Here is a 17,593-nt window from a genome sequence, read left to right on the forward strand (position 1 = left end):
CCGACTTTCTCTACCACTTAAGGGAGAATCAAACCGGCTTACAATCACCTTCCCTTCCCCTCCCCACAACAGACACCCTGTGAGGTAGATGGGGCTCAGAGAGCTCTAAGAGAGCTGTAACTTGCCCAAGCTCACCCAGCTGGCTTCGTGTGGAGGAGCGGGGAAACAAATCCAGTTCTCCAGATCAGAGTCCAAACCACCACTCTTCATCACTACACCACGCTGGCTCTCAGCCCTCACCTGGATGGCCCAGGCTAGCCTGATCTCATCAGATCTTGAAAGCTAAGCAGGGTCATTCCTGGTTAGCACTTTATTTATTTATTTTGCGACTTATAGCCCGCCCTCCCCAGCCAAGGCCAGGCTCAGGGTGGGTAACATCTTTTAAAATACATCAATAATGATACGCAATAAAATTAACAATAACTCTTAAGTTAGAACAATAAAATCCCAAAACGGTCCTCAACTCACAAACTCAAGATGGCGCCTAAATTACACTCATATTCACTTTTGCCTGAGACAAGCGGCAGGTTGCCCCCTCAAGATAACATACCACAAACATAAAAAGGGATAGTGGGGGGTAAGGGGGCCAGCAATATGATGTCCATGGCTGCTCTCACTGTAGGCCTGGCGGAATAACTCTGCCTTGCAGTCCCTGCGGAACTCTTTAAGGTCCTGCAGGGCCCTGATGTCCCCAGACAGAGCATTCCACCAGGCTGGAGCCAGGGCCGAAAAGGCCCTGGCTCTCATAGAATCATAGAGTTGGAAGGGACTACCAAGGTCATCTAGTCCAACCCCCTGTACAATGCAGGAAATTCACAACAACCTCCCCCCCACACACACCCAGTCACCCATGCCCAGAAGACAACCAAGATGACCTCCCTCTCATCATCTGCTTAAGGTCATAGAATCAGCCTTGCTGACAGATGGCCATCTAACCTCTTCTTAAAAACCTCCAGGGAAGGAGAGCTCACCACCTCCCGAGGAAGCCTGTTTTCCACTGAGGAACCGCTCTAACTGTTAGAAAATTCTTCCTAATGTCTACGCAGAAGCTCTTTTGATATAATTTCAACCCATTGGTTTTGGTCCGACCTTCTGGGGCAACATAAAACAACTCGGCACCATCCTCCATATGAAAGCCCTTCAAGTACTTGAAGATGGTTATCATATCCCCTCTCAGTCTTCTCCTCTTCAGGCTAAACATACCCAGCTCCTTCAATCTTTCCTCATAGCACTTAGTCTCCAGACCCCTTTGTTGCCCTGCTCTGGATACTTTCCAGCTTTTCTACATCTTCCTTAAATTGCGAAGCCCAAAACTGAACACAATACTCTAGGTGAGGGCTAACCAGAGCAGAATAAAGCGATACCATCACTTCACATGATCTGGACACTATACTTCTGTTGATGCAGCCCATTTGCCTTTTTAGCTACCACATCACACTGCTGACTCATGTTCAGTGTCTCGTCAAGGACAGCCGCACACTCTTAGGGCCAGGGACCACTAGTAGATTATGATCAGATGACTATAAAGAGCTTCAGGGGGTATACCAGGAGAAACCACAAAGGATGTCCAGGGTTGCCACGCAGGGGCAGGCAATGGCAAACCACCTCTGTTAGTCACTTGCCTTGAAAATCCTACTGGGTTGCCATAAGTCAGCTGAGACTTGACGGCATTTTACACATGCACATAGTCTCCTCTGACTGGCAGCAACCCTCCAGGAGAGAAAGATCTTCCCTAATGCCTGGTCCTTTACCTGGAGATGCTGGGGATTGAACCTATGACCTTTTGCAAAGATCCAAAGCAGAAGCAGGTTCTGAACACTGGAAATTGGCGTTTGTCAGCTTTAAACAACCAGCACATACATGCCATATGAGAGACACAGATAGATGGAAGGATGGGCCAATGTAGCAGCACAGGTCATGCAAAGCTTATTCTAATTGCCCAAACCTCAAGGGGCTGCCAAAACCTAATGACAAAGAGAAGAATCAGATAAGCACAAAATGGGAGGAGATATTGTTCACAAATTCTTTTTTTCTACCCTCTTCTCAAATAGCCCCTAGATCTAGAGACAGAGGGGTTAGATCTATTTAGCACAGTGGTTCTCAACCTTTTCCCCTCCATTCCCCCCCTTTCACCATTGTTCAGAATATAATTCCCCCCTTCATTGAATGCCGCAGATTAAATTAAAAACAAACTACAATTTTACAGATTGTACATAATCTAAAGGACATCACACTTTGCTGAATAGTGGTCCCAATTCCACCCCCCTGGAACCCTAACCCCACCCCCGAGGGGGGAATTCCCCCCTTGTTGAGAACCCATGATTTAGCATGAGAGCAATGCACTCTGCACAAGCTCAGAGGAACTCTCCTGTTGGGCTTAAGGAGGGGAGGGGCCGTGGCTCAGTGGCAGAGCATCTGCTTGGCACGCAGAAGGCCCCAGGTTCAATCCCCAGCATCTCCAGTTAAAGGGACTAGGCAAGTGGGTGATGTGAAAGACCTCTGCCTGAGACCCTGGAGAGCCGCTGCCAGTCTGAGTAGACAATACTGACTGTGATGGACCGAGAGTCTGATTCAGTATAAGGAAGCTTCACGTGTTCCTGTGTTCAATTCCCAGTCAGCTCTCGGATTCTGAAAAGCGCCCAGCAAAACCATTGGGAAACCATTGGCTGCTTTCCAGAATCTGAATGACTCCTATACTTTCAGCCAGTGTGGTACTCAGTGGGGGGGGGGGGGCACTTTGGCATATTCTTGCTGACCTTATTTGTAATGTGGCATTGCTCCAAATCCTATTTCCTGATTACCACTCCAGACTTTATGAATACTTTTTGACTCTGAGATAATTGTATTTATGGCTACAATATTACATCCCCTCATTTAAGAGGGATGCGTACACAAGGATTAGTTTTCCTTGTGGATGGAAGTCTAAAACAGAGGAAGAAGGGTTGCAGTTTTAGATTTCAAATGTCACTTTGCAATAACAACGCACACAAAATTCAAGTCATTTCAGGTTCTAAGTTGAAGAAAGATTCTAAGCCAAAGAGAGATTCAAAATGGATAAAAGGAAGTATTTCTTCACACACCGCATAGTTAAATTGTGGAACTCCCTGCCCCAGGATGTGGTGATGTTTGCCAACTTGGAAGGCTTGAAGAGGGGAGTGGACATGTTCATGGAGGACAGGGCTATTCATGGCTACTAGTCAAAATTAATACTAGTCATGATACATACCCATTCTCTCCAGGATCAGAGGAGCATGCCTATTAAATTAGGTGCTGTGGAACACAGGCAGGATAATGATACTGAGGTCGTCTTGTTTGTGGGCTTCCTGGAGGCACCTGGTTGGCCCCTGTGTGAACAGACTGCTGGACTGGACAGGCCTTGGTCTGATCCAGCATGGCCTCTCTTATGTTGTTATGTTCTGAACACAGGACATTTTGTCTGTGGCTCGAACTGAGAGCAAAATTATTTTGCATTGCAAGCAATCCCCCAAATGTCGCAGCATCCAGGAAAAAAAAGTCCTGAATACGAGCCCAGATCAAGTTGTGCCGGTTTCTGCTGGGTCTTTGCTTCTCCCTGCTTGGTGTAGCTCCACAGCTTCTCTTCACTGTCGCCCCCTCCTTCGCACACAACTGCTTTCTCCTGACCTCCTGACCCAAAAAGCTGGCTCGCTGGGCCGCAGCGGTGCCACCCGGGGCCGGGCACCGAGTAAACAAGCAAGAGTCATCGCAGTGCCACTCCAGGAGACACACACACAGAGAGAGAGAGAGAAGCTGGCAGCCACTCGTCCTATGCCACCCTTGGCAGCTGCTGAACGCAGCTGGGATGCTCCCAAATGGGCTGTGCGGATTGGTCAGTCCACACCTGGAGAACTGTGTGCCGTTCTGGAGGCCTCACTTCAAAAAGGATGTGGACAGAATCGAGCGGGTGCAGAGGAGAGCGACGGGGATGATCAGGGGCCTGGAGACAGAAGGCTGTTGCTCTCTTTAAATATTGGAAGGGCTTTCACCTAGAGAAGGGCAGGGAGCTGCTCCTGTTGGCAGCAGAGAACAGGACTCGCAATAATGGGTTTAAATTGTGGGCAGAAATGTACCGGCTGGATATTAGGAAAAAAATGTTTACAGTAAGAGTTGTTCGACCGTGGAATCGGCTACCTAGGGAGGTGGTGAGCTCCCCCTCCCTGGCAGTCTTTAAGCAGAGGCTGGACAAGCACTGGTCCGGGATGCTCTAGGCTCTAGGCTGAGCCTGCATTGAGCAGGGTCAATTCTTCCTTCCAACTCCCCCTTCCAACTCTGATTCTATGAGGGCATGGCAATGCCAGGGGGGAAAGGGAATGTCGATCCTTCTCAATGGAAACATTTCAAGAGCAAAAAATCAGATCTGGGAATTCTCCGGAATATCAATTCCAGTTTTGCATGCGCAACAGAAAGCAATTTTAGTATCGATGCAAGAATTCACAATGGAGAAAAACTTCAGCCATCACATCTTCAGCAGCCAACTTCCTCTACCACTTAAGGAAGAATCAAACCGGCTTACAACCACCTTCCCTTCCCCTCCCCCACAACAGACACCCTGTGAGGTAGGTGGGGTGAGAGAGCTGTGACTAGCCCAAGGTTACCCAGCTGGCTTAATGTGGAGGAGTGGGGAAACCAACCAATTTCCACCATGATAGCACAAGACCTTATCCTCCATTTTTCTCTACAAGAGAGGAACAGAGCCTGCCGAAAGAAATTCTTAGGTGAAAGCAAACCACCACCCCTAGCCTTCTTGCAACGATCAGCACACTCTTTCCAAAAATTTCTTTTCCTCTCCACAGACTCAACCTGGCTCACCAAGAGAGGACTGCAGGTTCTTTCGTTGTTCTTCATTAACAGAAAGCTACCCTTTCCCTCCAAAAAGTCAAAGGGTTAGGGCACAGATGTTTCAAATACGTAGCTTAACTGTGGTGGGTTGTGCCCTCCCTCCAGCTTTGAAGGAACCAAAACCACCAAGAGGGAGAAATTCCTTCACTGCATAATTCTCAAACTGGCTACCACAAACAGAGGCAATGGCTACCAGCTCAGATGGCTTTTAAAATAGGACTAGACGAGGAATCATAGAATCATAGAGTTGGGACCACCAGGGTCATCCAGTCCAACCCCCTGCACAATGCAGGAAATTCACAATGACCTCCCCACCACACCCCCAGTGACCAGAAGATGCCCAAGATGCCCTCCCTCTCATCATCTGCCCAAGGTCACAGAATCAGCATTGCTGACAGGTGGCCATCTAACCTCTTCTTAAAAACCTCTAGGGAAGGAGAGCTTACCAACTCCCGAGGAGGAGGAGATCCTAGCCATGGTTATTACATATGACAAGGAAACAAAACCTCATTATCCAAAGGCACTCTACCTGCTGCAGGAAGAGCTCAAAGGGAACGACTCTTGCCTTCCTGCCCTGCTTCTGGGTATTCCCATCAGGGCCTTTGGACAGAAGAAGAAGAGCTGGTTTTTATATGCCAACTTTCTGTACCACTTAAGGAAGAATCAAACTTGCTTACAATCACCTTCCCTTCCCCATAACAGGCACACTGCGAGGTAGGTGGGGCTGAGAGTACTGTGACCAGCCCAAGGTTGCCCAGCTGACTTCATGTGTAGGAATGGGGAAACAAATCCAGTCCACCAGGTTAGCCTCCGCCGCTCACGTGGTTACTATGTCTTTTATCATTCAGTCTGGGCTACAATTAAGTTTGTGTAGTAAAAAAGAAAGAAGAAATGAAGATAAGAAGTCAAGAAGAGAAAGAAAAAAGACAGGATAAGAAATGTGGAAAATATTGGATATTATTTTTGTGTGGCTAGTTTGTAATGTATTAGAGAGTTTTCTGTAACATAATCTGGATGCCAAGGAAGAAATGCATGTAATTTTGTATTACCCTCTTCGGTTTTCCCCTTCCCCCTTGTTACTTAAAAAAAAAAACATTACAAAAAGAATGGGCGGTGTTGCTTTAAGAAAAGAGGGGCGGTATGTAATTGATTGGGAAGGGGGGGCGAAGGAGCCAAAAAAAAAGTCATAAGAGCGAGGGGGGGGAACTTTTGTCGCTTGGCAATCAAGGCCATATTTTCAGTTGCCAGGGGCGACAGGTCGCCTAGCAACCGTCCCTGGGCCTTCTTGCAGAGAAAGACGAGCGGCCACAATGAAGGAATCGTGATGGGGGGGGCGGAGGCGGGAGGGGGCTTGTGCATGCCCATGTGCACACCACGGACCCACACTGGACTGAAAAAGAAACCAGGTGTAATCAGGCTCTGAAATATATACGGCAGCCAGGGCTGCCAAGACGGGGGAAGTTGGTTGCTGGGATGAGACGTGGTTTTGGGGTTCTGATCCTACACAGATTAGGTTTTTTATCCTGGTTTTCCTCCCAGAACCTCAGGGGTGAGCATGGGGTATTGGTTAGAGCAGCGGTTCCCATACTGTGCTCCGCGAAACATAGAATCATAGAGTTGGAAGGGACCACCAGGGTCATCTAGTCCAACCCCCTGCACAATGCAGGAAATTCACAACTGCCTCCCCCCTCACACCCCCAGTGACCCCTGCTCCATGCCCAGAAGATGGCCAAGATGCCCTCCCTCTCATCAGCTGCCTAAGGTCATAGAATCAGCATAGCTGACAGATGGCCATCTAGCCTCTGCTTAAAAACCTCCAGGGAAGGAGAGCTCACCACCTCCCGAGGAAGCCTGTTCCACTGAGGAATCGCTCTAACTGTTAGAAAATTCTTCCTAATGTTAGACGGAAACTCATTTGATCAAATTTCAACCCGTTGGTTCTGGTCCGACCTCCTGGGGCAACAGAAAACAACTCGGCACCATCCTCTATATGAGAGCCCTTCAAGTACTTGAAGATGGTTATCTTCAGCTTGCTGGGTGACCTTGGGCCGATCATACGCTTTCAGCCTAACCTACCTCGCAAGGTTGTTGTGAGGATGAAACGGAGGAGTTGTATGGGGCTTTGGTCACCACAAGGGGGATAGGTGGAATATAAATTACGTACATTAATTATTCTCCCCTCCTACCCTTTTATTCTCACAACAACCATGTGAGGTAGGTCAGGCTGAGAGGGCGGGTGTTCCCAGGCCAGCCAGTGAGCTCAGCTAAGTCGGCATTTGAACCTGGGTCCCCAAGCGCCCAGGGTCAGGCGACTGAAGCGCTACCTTCAATCAGTACAAACCAAATTCGCCCTCACACACCCAAATAAAAACTACCTCAAGCAGTGGCCAAACATTTTCCAAGCAAGCAAAAGTTTAAGAATCGCCTTTGGGGAGTATATTTCACAGACAAGATTTTTGGTACTGACATGTGGATCTCACAATCTCCAACAACTCTGATGCAATTTCTCGGCACACCTTACACAAAAGATCTGGTGGTGGGGGAGAGGCGAATAACTGAGCTTTAAACCAACAGAATCTCCCCTCTTTGCTAGACAACTGATTGAAGATGGAAAGTTCCATGCAAGGAGGCATGAGTGGAAAACCTTAGAGAAGATGGCTGGAAATGTACTCCAGGGCTGGGTGCAATATGCCCTAGATATCCTTGATATGTAAATTCCATAACGTTTCTACTTCCAGCTGACAATCTAAGGGAATGATAATGATGGTGAAATTCTCTAGACCAGGGGTGTCGAACATACAGTCCGTGGGCCAGATCTGGCCCCTTGAGAGCTATTATCCGGCCCGTGAGACAGTCGAGGCAGCCACACACACACACACCCCAAACACACACACACTCAATCTGGGCTGGCGAGGCATGGCCCGGCACGACCAAGTGATATTCATGTCATATCCAGCCCTCGAAGCAAATGAGTTCAACACCTCTGCGTGGGGCTGAGAGAGCTCTTAATAGAACTGTGACTTGCCCAAGGTCCCCCAGCTGGCTTCGTGTGTAGGAGTGGGGAAACAAATCCAGTTCACCAGATTAGCCTCCGCCGCTCATGTGGAGGAGTGGGGAATCAAACCCGGTTCTCCAGATCAGAGTCCACCACTCCAAACCACCGCTCTTAACCCCTACACCACGCTGGCTCTCACCATGTAGATGGGCTACATCATGGGTGGGGAACGTCAGGCCCGGGGGCCATTTAAGGCCCGCTAAGTCATTTGGTCTGGCCCTTCATGGGTCCTGGCAGATCTCAGAAGGATCTAAGACTGGGTGATCTGCCCCCTCCCACGGACAGGAATAGCCTCTATTCACGGCAGATATGAGTTTGTTTTGCAGAGAAAAGGAACCCTTTTTCCCCCTTGCAGAAGAGTTTTTAGCTATGGAGTTGCTAGGACTGCCCAAGTAACTGTGTTAACCCTTTCCCACCCAGGTAGGGTTGCCAACTACCAGGTAGTAGCAGGAGATCTCCTGCTAATTCAACTGATCTCCAGCCAATAGAGATCACCTGGAGAAAAATGGCCGCTGTGGCAATTGAACTCTATGGCATTGAAGCCCCTCCCTCTTCAGGCTCCGCCCCCAAAATATCCCACTAGTGGCAAAGAGGAACCTGGCAACCCTACACCCAGGCCATGGAAAAACGTATTCCCTTTGTACTACAAGAGGGCTGGGGGCAGAAGTGGTGACAATGGAGGGGTTAAAGGAGGCAGGGCCAGAATGTGGTGTGGGGGGAGTTCTTAGTCAGTGTGTCCTCCTTTCACCCCTGCAGATGGAGGTAGCAGGAGCTGGCTGTAGAATCTGGCCCAGACCATGCGGAGCAGGAGCAACTCCAGCGTGTGGCTTGATGGCTACGCCCGGCTGGTGCAACAGGCCATCCTGTGCCACCAGGTGGGCGAGTGCGCCACTGGTTGGATGCCTGCCTGCTTGCCCACGTGAGGGGGGTGTCATCTGGCGCAGCTGCCTGCTTGGGGCTTGGTCGGCTAATTTTTAAGTTGATAATTTTGTATGGTCCACGAATGATGTTATAAATATCCAAATGGCCCTTGGAGGAAAAAAGGTTCCCCACCCCTGGGCTACATGGTACAAGAATGGTCACACTGAGCCCGTGATCAGCCATGTACACAGCTACAGGGCAACAGTTAAGGTTCTTGCCTTTCACATGCCAACTGAGTGACACCCTTTGATGGCAGATCCATTTACAAAGGAGGAAGGGCCCCCGCCCAGCTCACTTCTCACACAAACAACTATCCCCTCTCACAAACATGCAACAACAAGGAGCGCACCCAATTCTCCAATTTGTGAGAGGCCGTGGCTAAACGGCAGAGCATCTGCTTGGCCTGCAGAAGGTCCCAGGTTCAACCCCCCGCACCTTCAGTTACGAGGGATAACATAGTAGGTGGTGTAAAAGACCTATAGACCCTGGAGAGCGGCTGCCAGTATGAGTAGACAATACTGACCTTAGAAGTCCAAGGGTCTGATTCAGTATAAGGCAGCTTCATATGTGTACCTCTCTTTAACCAAGCTGATTGCTATACATGAGAATGGGTAAGGTATGATGCTTAGGAGTGATACAACCACACTCTCATATAATGAGAATGCCTCTTACTTTCTTTCCCATCCTTTGGTTAGGAGCTGGCTCCCAGAGAAGTAACAAAATCATTTAAAAAACAACCATGGTACCAATTATAATCACACTTAAAAACCCCAACCTCCCCCAAAAAAGAGAAGCAAAAGTAACTCCGAACATCACGAAAGATTTAAAAAATAGTGAGTCACCCATGACAAGATTCTCTGCTGGCAGAAAACCTTTTACTAGAAAAGCAATTGTTCCGCTCCAGAGGAACAGAAGATGGAAAAGAAACAAGACAGATGCACACACAGAGTCTCACCCAGAAGTGGTCACCAAAATACGACATCTTGACAACGTCGGCTGGGGATCTGCCGCGGCTCACCTCTTGGAAACCTGCAGCACGCAAAAATTCAGAATGGGATTAGCCTGTTTGCCCATGAAGGATCCTCCGTTCAGTTTAAAACGCATATACATCCATACTTTCCATATATACACCAAGCTGCTCTGTGTCTGAGAGATTCCTGTGATGAAAAGGCTATGGGAACAACAGGCAGGGGGACATGTGAAGGAGACCGTTCATAGGCAAGGAGATCATTCCATCCTCTTCTTAAATTTTGTTTAAACTGCTTGTGAAAACTGCAGAGAGCAAGAAGAGGCATTCCGCCCTGTGAGAGAAGAAGGGATGCCTCTTCCATAGACAGTAAGCCCCCGCCCCCGTTTTTCTCACCTGAAAAACGAGAGAAGGAAGAATGCCTCGTCCACAGGCGGCAGGCACCTTCCTGGAAAAGAAAGCCCCTTCTACGAGAGAGAAGGGAGAATGCCTCTTCTGAGACAATCCCCGCTGGGACACATGGGCGGATCGTTTAAAAAGGAAGTCTGCTTTCCTGAAAAAACTGTTTCTGATGTGCAGAATTTGTACAGTTGTAATCATTTCATCAATTCAATTAAACTCAAATACTCAGTAAACTAAAATGTCTTTGACAGGGGTTTCCTTAATGGGTATATGGATGGGGTCCCTGGAGCAGAATCCAGGCATCCTTGGAGTTCACTTGTAAATTGATTAGAGGAACTACTGTATGCTTGTACATATTTGATATTTTTAGTCCCTTCATTCCCCCTAGGGTCTATTGTTTACTTCCTCCAGGGGGACTGATCTCTATAGACTGGAAATGTGCTGTAATTCCAAGAGAACTCCAGGTCCCACCTGGAGGTTGGTAACCCTAGCCAGGACACTCCAAGAGAGCAACCCGCTCTAGGTAGCTCATGCGAGCAAGCCAAGCCAGCCCAACATTCAGGCAAAAGTCCTTCTAACCAGAAGGGGCTCCAGCTCAGAACAGCCAGGGGAGGAGAGATATTAACAGCTGTATGGGGGAAAACTCCTTTGCTAATAATGTGGGGCAGAGCAGAGGTGGTAGATTGTGCCAGGAGACTTGGCCAGAGCCTAGGCCGTGGAACCAGATAGGGCACTGAATAATGAATAACCCACTGGCTGGCGGAGGGCGGGTATGAGGAGGCAGACGAGAACAGAACTGTCCTCCATGTCACTGGGGGGGTATCCTTCTCCCTGCTCTAAACTCACAAAATGTCATGCCCCTGCAAGGGCCAGGAGATCTGGAGCCTCCCCACTGGCAAAGAGGGGCTCTGCTTACCCCCCTACTTCATTAAAAAAAAAAACCTCCTATTTCAGTGATCAGGAAAGGACCACAGTGTCCGTAGCTTTTGTACTATCCCAACCCTGCATATTTCAGAGCTGGGGAACAGAACCCAGGAATCCGTATCTCCTCTCACCACCCCAATCCAGGGATGGTGCAAAGCTAAAAACAAAAAAATCAATCACTCTAAAGGCCAGTTCTTAACTCCAAGGAACCACTCTGTTGCACTAACTGCACAAAAAAGGGCTTTTTCCGTTGCATCCTTTTCCTCTGCAGTGCCTTCCCCGCTAACCCCCTTTCTCTGCCAGCACCCCATAGCACTCGCTTTCTCTCTCTGTCCCATCACTTAATACCCCATATTTCCCCACACACGACTTGCCACCCCCATCTGTGGCCCCACCCCGTCCTCACTCTGCTTTCTTTGCCCCGATTCCTCTTTACTTCTCTTTGCCCGCATCAACAGCAAGACCACCAAAGCAAGGCCCTCTACTCTCCGGGTGGTTTTAGGCCTGATCTGTATAACCTAGGATTTCAGAGCAGTAAAGCCCTGTGGAGGGGGGGGGGGAACATTAGAACTGGAAGGAGAAGGAGAAGACCTTTTCTTTAAAATCTGAAGCAATGCTAACTAATATGTAAGTAGAAGAAGAAGAATAGTTGATTCTTATATGCCAACTTTCTCAACCACTTAAGGAAGAATCAAAACGGCTTACAATCACCGTCTCTTCCCTTCTCCGCAACAGACACCCTGTGAGATAGGTGGGACTGAGAGAGCTGTGACTAGCCCAAGGTCACCCAGACGAGAACAGAACTGTCTTCCTCCATGTCACTGGGGGGGGGGGTATCTTTGCTCCCAACTCTAAACTCACAAAATGTCATGTGTAGGAGTGGGGGGAACCAATCCGGTTCACCAGATCAGCCTCCGCCGCTCAACTGGAGGAGTGGGGAAATCAAACCCGGTTCTCCAGATCAGACTCCACCGCTCCAAACCACCACCTTTAACCACTACACCACGTTGGCTCCCAAGGCAATAAGCAAAATAGAAGAAGATATGCCACCCAGCCTGCTTCTTGCTGTGGCTGGCTTTCTACTTGCAGGGAGATTATACGTGATGGGAAACTTCATCACACACACACACACCAATGGCCTGCAGTGATGCATTCCTCTCCCACCTCAGGGTTCTACCATCTTGATCCAGTCCTCAAAATGCCAGTCAGCGGAGCAGTTTCTTGCTGGCTGTGCAGAACGGGAGGGGAAAATATCAGCACTGGTCCAGCACAGATCTCCAGATACAGAGATCTGAGGAGAGCACGCCACAAAACGGGCCGTGCGCTAGAATTACTCGGGCCACAAACAAGCAAGCGCGAGAGCGCAACCGGGGGCCTAGCTTGCCGCTGTGCCAGAGAGCACCGGACACATACGAATGCCATACAACTTCCCCAGGTGTCCTGAATCCAAGCCTACCTCCCCATCCTGCAAATCCCAGGCGTCCCGCCGCCGATCCCTTCCTTTCCGTACCTCGCATGGCCTCCCTCCTAGATCCGAGAGCAAAGACAGAAGCAACCCTCTCAAACACGAGACATCCTGCGTGCGCTCTGGCAATGCGTGCTTCGCCACCCCTTTCCTCCCCACAAACAAGTACTGGCCAAAAACAGGAAGTGAAAGACTATGAAGAGATGTCGGTGCATGTTTGGTCTTGAAGCATGGGGTATGGTGGGGGGGAGGAGGACGAGGAGGAGAAGAAGGAGAAGGAGAAGGAGGAGAAGGAGGAGGAGAAGGAGAAGGAGAAGGAGGAGAAGACGATGACGAAGAAGACGAAGAAGAAGAGTTGGTTTTTATATGCCGACTTTCTCTACCACTTAAGGAAAAATCAAACCAGCTTACAATCACCTTCCCTTCCCCCTCCCCACAACATACACCCTGGCAGGTAGGTGGGGCTGAGAGAGCTCTAAGAGACCTGTGACTAGCCCAAGGTCACCCAGCTGGCTTCATGTGCAGGAGCGGGTAAACAAATTCAGTTCACCTGATTAGCCTCCACCGCTCATGTGGAGGAGTGGGGGGAATCAAACCCGGTTCTCCAGATCAGAGTCCACCACTCCAAACCACTGCTCTTAACCACTACACCATGCAGACTCGCACAACGCAGACCAGCTGCCGCCTCCACCCACCCCTCTCCCCAGAGACGAAAACAGAACTGAGAACTGCACTACTGAGTTTGACTTTGTTCCCCTTGGAGAGTCGCAAAGAGGACCCAGGCACATCCTGGGCCCAGAGCCTCTGATTCTAACCACTATTTCCCTTCGCGGCCAAACACTAGAAGGCAGGGGAGTCTCTTGGGGGGGGGGGGTCTCACTTACCCAATGGAGACAGGTCCGCAGTCCTCGCCTGCTCATTCTCTCAGCTCGTACACGAAAGGAAGGGCCGGGGCATCACCCTGGGGACGACAGGGAGAAAACACAGCTGAGCAAAGGGCACGCCAGCAGGGCGGGGAGTCCTTGTGGATAAACCCACCAGGTGATCGGAACTCGGCTCCCACAATCAGGTCGTCCCAAAATGCAGATAAGGGAACCTACAAAAACAGCCACGGGTGTGTTATCGTTTGTTTAACCCAAGTGTAAAACCTCAGATGGCCCCACTGGCAACTTACTGCATAACTCCAGCAGCAAATCGCAGGTGTCCTTTCGAAAAAATAGGATTAGTTTAGCAGAAGGCAGGCAAATAGGTAACCTAGTGGTTGCAGGATTGGACCAAGGAGTTCTGCTCTCTGAGAACCAGAAAAAATGAGTTTCTGTCTTGGGCACTCAGGGAAAGGACAACAAATAGGGTTGCCAACCTCAAGGTACTAGCTGGAGATCTCCTGCTATTTCAACTGATCTCCATCCGATCAGTTGAAAATGGCCTCTTTGGCAATTGTATGCCATTGAAGTCCCACCAGTGAGAGGTTTTTTTTGGGGGGTGGGGCTGAGGAGGGCAGGGTTTGGAGAGGGGAGGGACTTCAATGCCATAGAGTCCCATTGCCCAAAGCAGCCATTTTCTCCAGGGGGATTGATCTCTATCGGCTGGAGATCAGTTGTAATAGCAGGAGATCGCCAGCTAGTACCTGGAGGTCGGCAACCCTATGGAAAGGGCAGGACAGGAGATGGTATGATCACTTGGGATGGGGGGGGGGGGCGTGAAGAAACAGAAATCCTTGACAAAATCAGAAACAACCTTACTTTTAAACCTGGATGCACAAGTTCTCTGAACACATATATCAGAATTGCTGTGAAAATATTTGTTGGGGGGGCAGGGGAGTCATCAGTCTGTTGACTGTAGATGCAAACCTAGATATATGGTGGTGGTGGTGGTGGTGGTGGTAGAAGAGTGCAGGCTTTGACCCTGGCATATACCTAGCCAGTAGGGTTGCCAACCTCCAGGTAGTAACTGGAGATCTCCTGACATTACAGCTGATCTCCAGCTGATAGCGATCAGTTCCCCTGGAGAAAATGGCTGCTTTGGCAATTGGACTCTATGGCATTGAGATCCCTCCCCTCCCCAAACCCTGCCCTCCTCAGGCTCCGCCCCAAAAACCTCCCGCCGGTGGTGAAGAGGAACCTGGCAACCCTAGCCAGGGCTGCAACACACACCCCCAACACACACAATTGATCCCAAACAGAGAGAGAGGTGGTTCTTCAAACAAAACTACCTTGCCTCCCGGGAATGCCTGGCATTCTTTCCGATTTACAGCAACTGAGCAACTTGAGATCCAAGAGAGGGGAGACTTATCGGGATCAAGGGTGACAACTGCAAACAACAGTGATGGGGAGAGATTTGGGGGGGGGGACAAGCAGCTGTGACTAACCCGACCCCTTTCCCAACATTTTAAATTATTCTTCATGCAGATGCTTCTGAGAATTGCAGGCAGCAAGAGCAACCTCAGAAGAGGCATGCCGCAGGAGCCTGGGGAAAGCCTCTTCCAGGAATGACCAAATACGTACAGCCATTCAAGAAATGGGGACAGAACCCAGAAGATAATTCTTCCCCCCACAACCTAAAAAAAAAAAAAAAATCAGCCTCGCTTTCTTTTTCAGTCACATGGTAATACAACTCCAGCAAATGCTTTCGATTCAGAGCAATCAGACCGACAGGTACTATCTCAGAAGAGGCAACATTTCCTGTTGTGGGAGACACGGTGGGGATTCTGACAAACAGAATGGCAGCTGAGTTGGTTTATGTTAAACACTGGGGATGTTAAAAGACAGGATCACAGAATCATAATGTTGGAAGGGACCACCAGGGTCATCTAGTCCAATCCCCGGCACAATGCAGGAAATTCGCACACCCCACACCCTCAGTGACCCCTACTCTATGCCCAGAAGATGGCCAAGATGCCCTCCCTCTCATCATCTGCTTAAGGTCATAGAACCAGCATTGCTGACAGATGGCCATCTAACCTCTTCTTAAAAACCTCCAGGGAAGGAGCGCTCACCACCTCCCGAGGAAGCCTGTTCCACTGAGGAACCGCTCTAACTGGTAGAAAATTCTTCCTAATGTCTAGGCGGAAACTCTTTTGATTTAATTAAGGGAATGGGGGGATACTTTACAGAACAGCAGGTTTTAGCCCTTCCAAATACAATTTCCCGTGGCAAAAGCACAACCAACGCCCACCAAATGTATTTGGCGAAAGCTGGAAACCATTGCGATATTCATGAGGAAACACTTGTTGTGCAGTATCACCAATACATTTGTCTCATGTTTGGAAACTGTTCTGTTTGGTTGGTTTCTTGCAACGTAATGCATTTCAGCAGGTTTTGCTTATGAGCGATCATTCCCAAGCAAGCAGGTGTATGGTGGCACCTTGAAGATTAACAAGCCGTGGCTCCGTGGTAGAGCCTCTGCTCGACGTGCAGAAGGTCCCAGGTTCAGCCCCCGGCATCTCCAGTTAAAGGGACTAGGCAAGTAGGTGATGCGAAAGTCCCCTGCCTGAGACCCTGGAGAGCCGCTGCCGGTCTGAGCAGACTTTACTGACTTTGATGGACGAAGGGTCTGATTCAGTAGAAGGCAGCTTCATGTCTATGTGCTACTAGCAAAGCATTAATACACTCCCACACAATCCAGAATACGGTCAATTTCAGAAATAAATCTGCAGTCCAATCAATTCACACACACCCCGCTCCGACCAAACACACCCACAAAAACCCTCTTTGTAAATTATGTTGACCCCTTAGAATCATAGTTGGAAGGGACCACCAGGGTCACCTAGTCCAGCCCCCTGCACAATGCAGGAAATTCACAACGATTTCCCCCCCCCACACCCCCAGTGACCCCTACACTCCATGCCCAGAAGATGGCCAAGTTGCCCTCCCTCTTATCATCTGCTTAAGGTCATAGAAGCAGCATTGCTGACAGATGGCCATCTAGCCTCAGCTTAAAAACCTCCAGGGAAGAAGAGCTTACCACCTCCCGAGGAAGCCTGTTCCACGGAGGAACCACTCTAACCATTAGAAAATTCTTCCTAATGTCTAGACAGAAACTCTTTTGATTTAATTTCAACCCAATGGTTCTGGCTCAAAGCACGAGGAACCATGCCAATAACTCGAGACTGCAGATTGTCCCTACCAATAGTTTTCACAAGGAGGGTGAGAGTGACATCAGGAGGAGGCAGGAATGTCCTCTGGTAGCCCCTCCCGGAAAAGCTCCAGCATCCAGATGTCAACAGTGCCACCTGACAGATCAAAGGTCGCTGGATAGTCAAGGGATCAGGACTCAGAGAACAAGCAATGAACGATGGGGGTGGCGCAGAATGGGGGGGGGTCAGAGCAACCCCTTGGTAATGTCCCCAGGCAAGAGGTCGAGTCCAGCTTAGAATCAACAGAGAATGAGCCTTCCCCACCCCTCTGCGCAGCAGCTAGGGTTGCCAATCTCTAGGTGCTGCCTGGAGATGTCGCAGTAATACAACTGATTCCCAAGACGACACAGGTCAGTTCCCCTGGAGAAAATGGCTGCTTTGGAGGGTGGACTCTGTGGCATCATATACCAATGTGGTCCCTCCCCTCCCTAAACCTGGCCTTCCCCAGGCTTAGGGTTGCCAACTTCCAGGTACTAGCTGGAGATCTCCTGCTATTACAACCGATCTCCAGCCGACAGAGATCAGTTCCCCCGGAGAAAATGGCCACTTTGGCAATTGGACTCTATGGCATTGAAGTCCCTCCCCAAACCCCACCCTCCTCAAGCTCCGCCCCAAAAACCTCCCACCAGTGGCAAAGAGGAACCTGGAAACCCTACCCAGGCTCCACCCCCCAAAAAAATCTCCAGGTATTTCCCAACCCAGAGCTGCCAACCCTAGCAGTATCCATGGCCTCACATGATCACTGGCGTTTATGCCAGTTAGACCTCCAGTTGGAAGGGCAAAAAACTCCACTCCCAGTTCAGAGATGCCAGCCTGCTGCTCCTCCCTACCGCCTGGCACCAAAAGGATTTGCATGCCGAGGAGGAA

General features: G+C 49.6%; 1 protein-coding gene across 1 annotated transcript in view; it reads right to left on the reverse strand.

Moving 5' to 3' along the window:
* FCHO1 (FCH and mu domain containing endocytic adaptor 1) overlaps positions 1 to 13,514 on the reverse strand; it is a 70,475-nt gene extending 56,961 nt beyond the window's left edge. Inside the window, 2 exon segments of the mRNA XM_056844677.1 lie at positions 9,789 to 9,862; positions 13,476 to 13,514. Of these exon segments, the coding sequence (XP_056700655.1) occupies positions 9,789 to 9,815 (27 nt within the window). The 5' untranslated portion in view covers positions 9,816 to 9,862; positions 13,476 to 13,514.
* Positions 13,515 to 17,593: the final 4,079 nt, after the last annotated feature.

Source organism: Euleptes europaea, chromosome 2, assembly GCF_029931775.1.
Source record: "Euleptes europaea isolate rEulEur1 chromosome 2, rEulEur1.hap1, whole genome shotgun sequence".
Lineage (NCBI taxonomy): Eukaryota > Metazoa > Chordata > Lepidosauria > Squamata > Sphaerodactylidae > Euleptes > Euleptes europaea.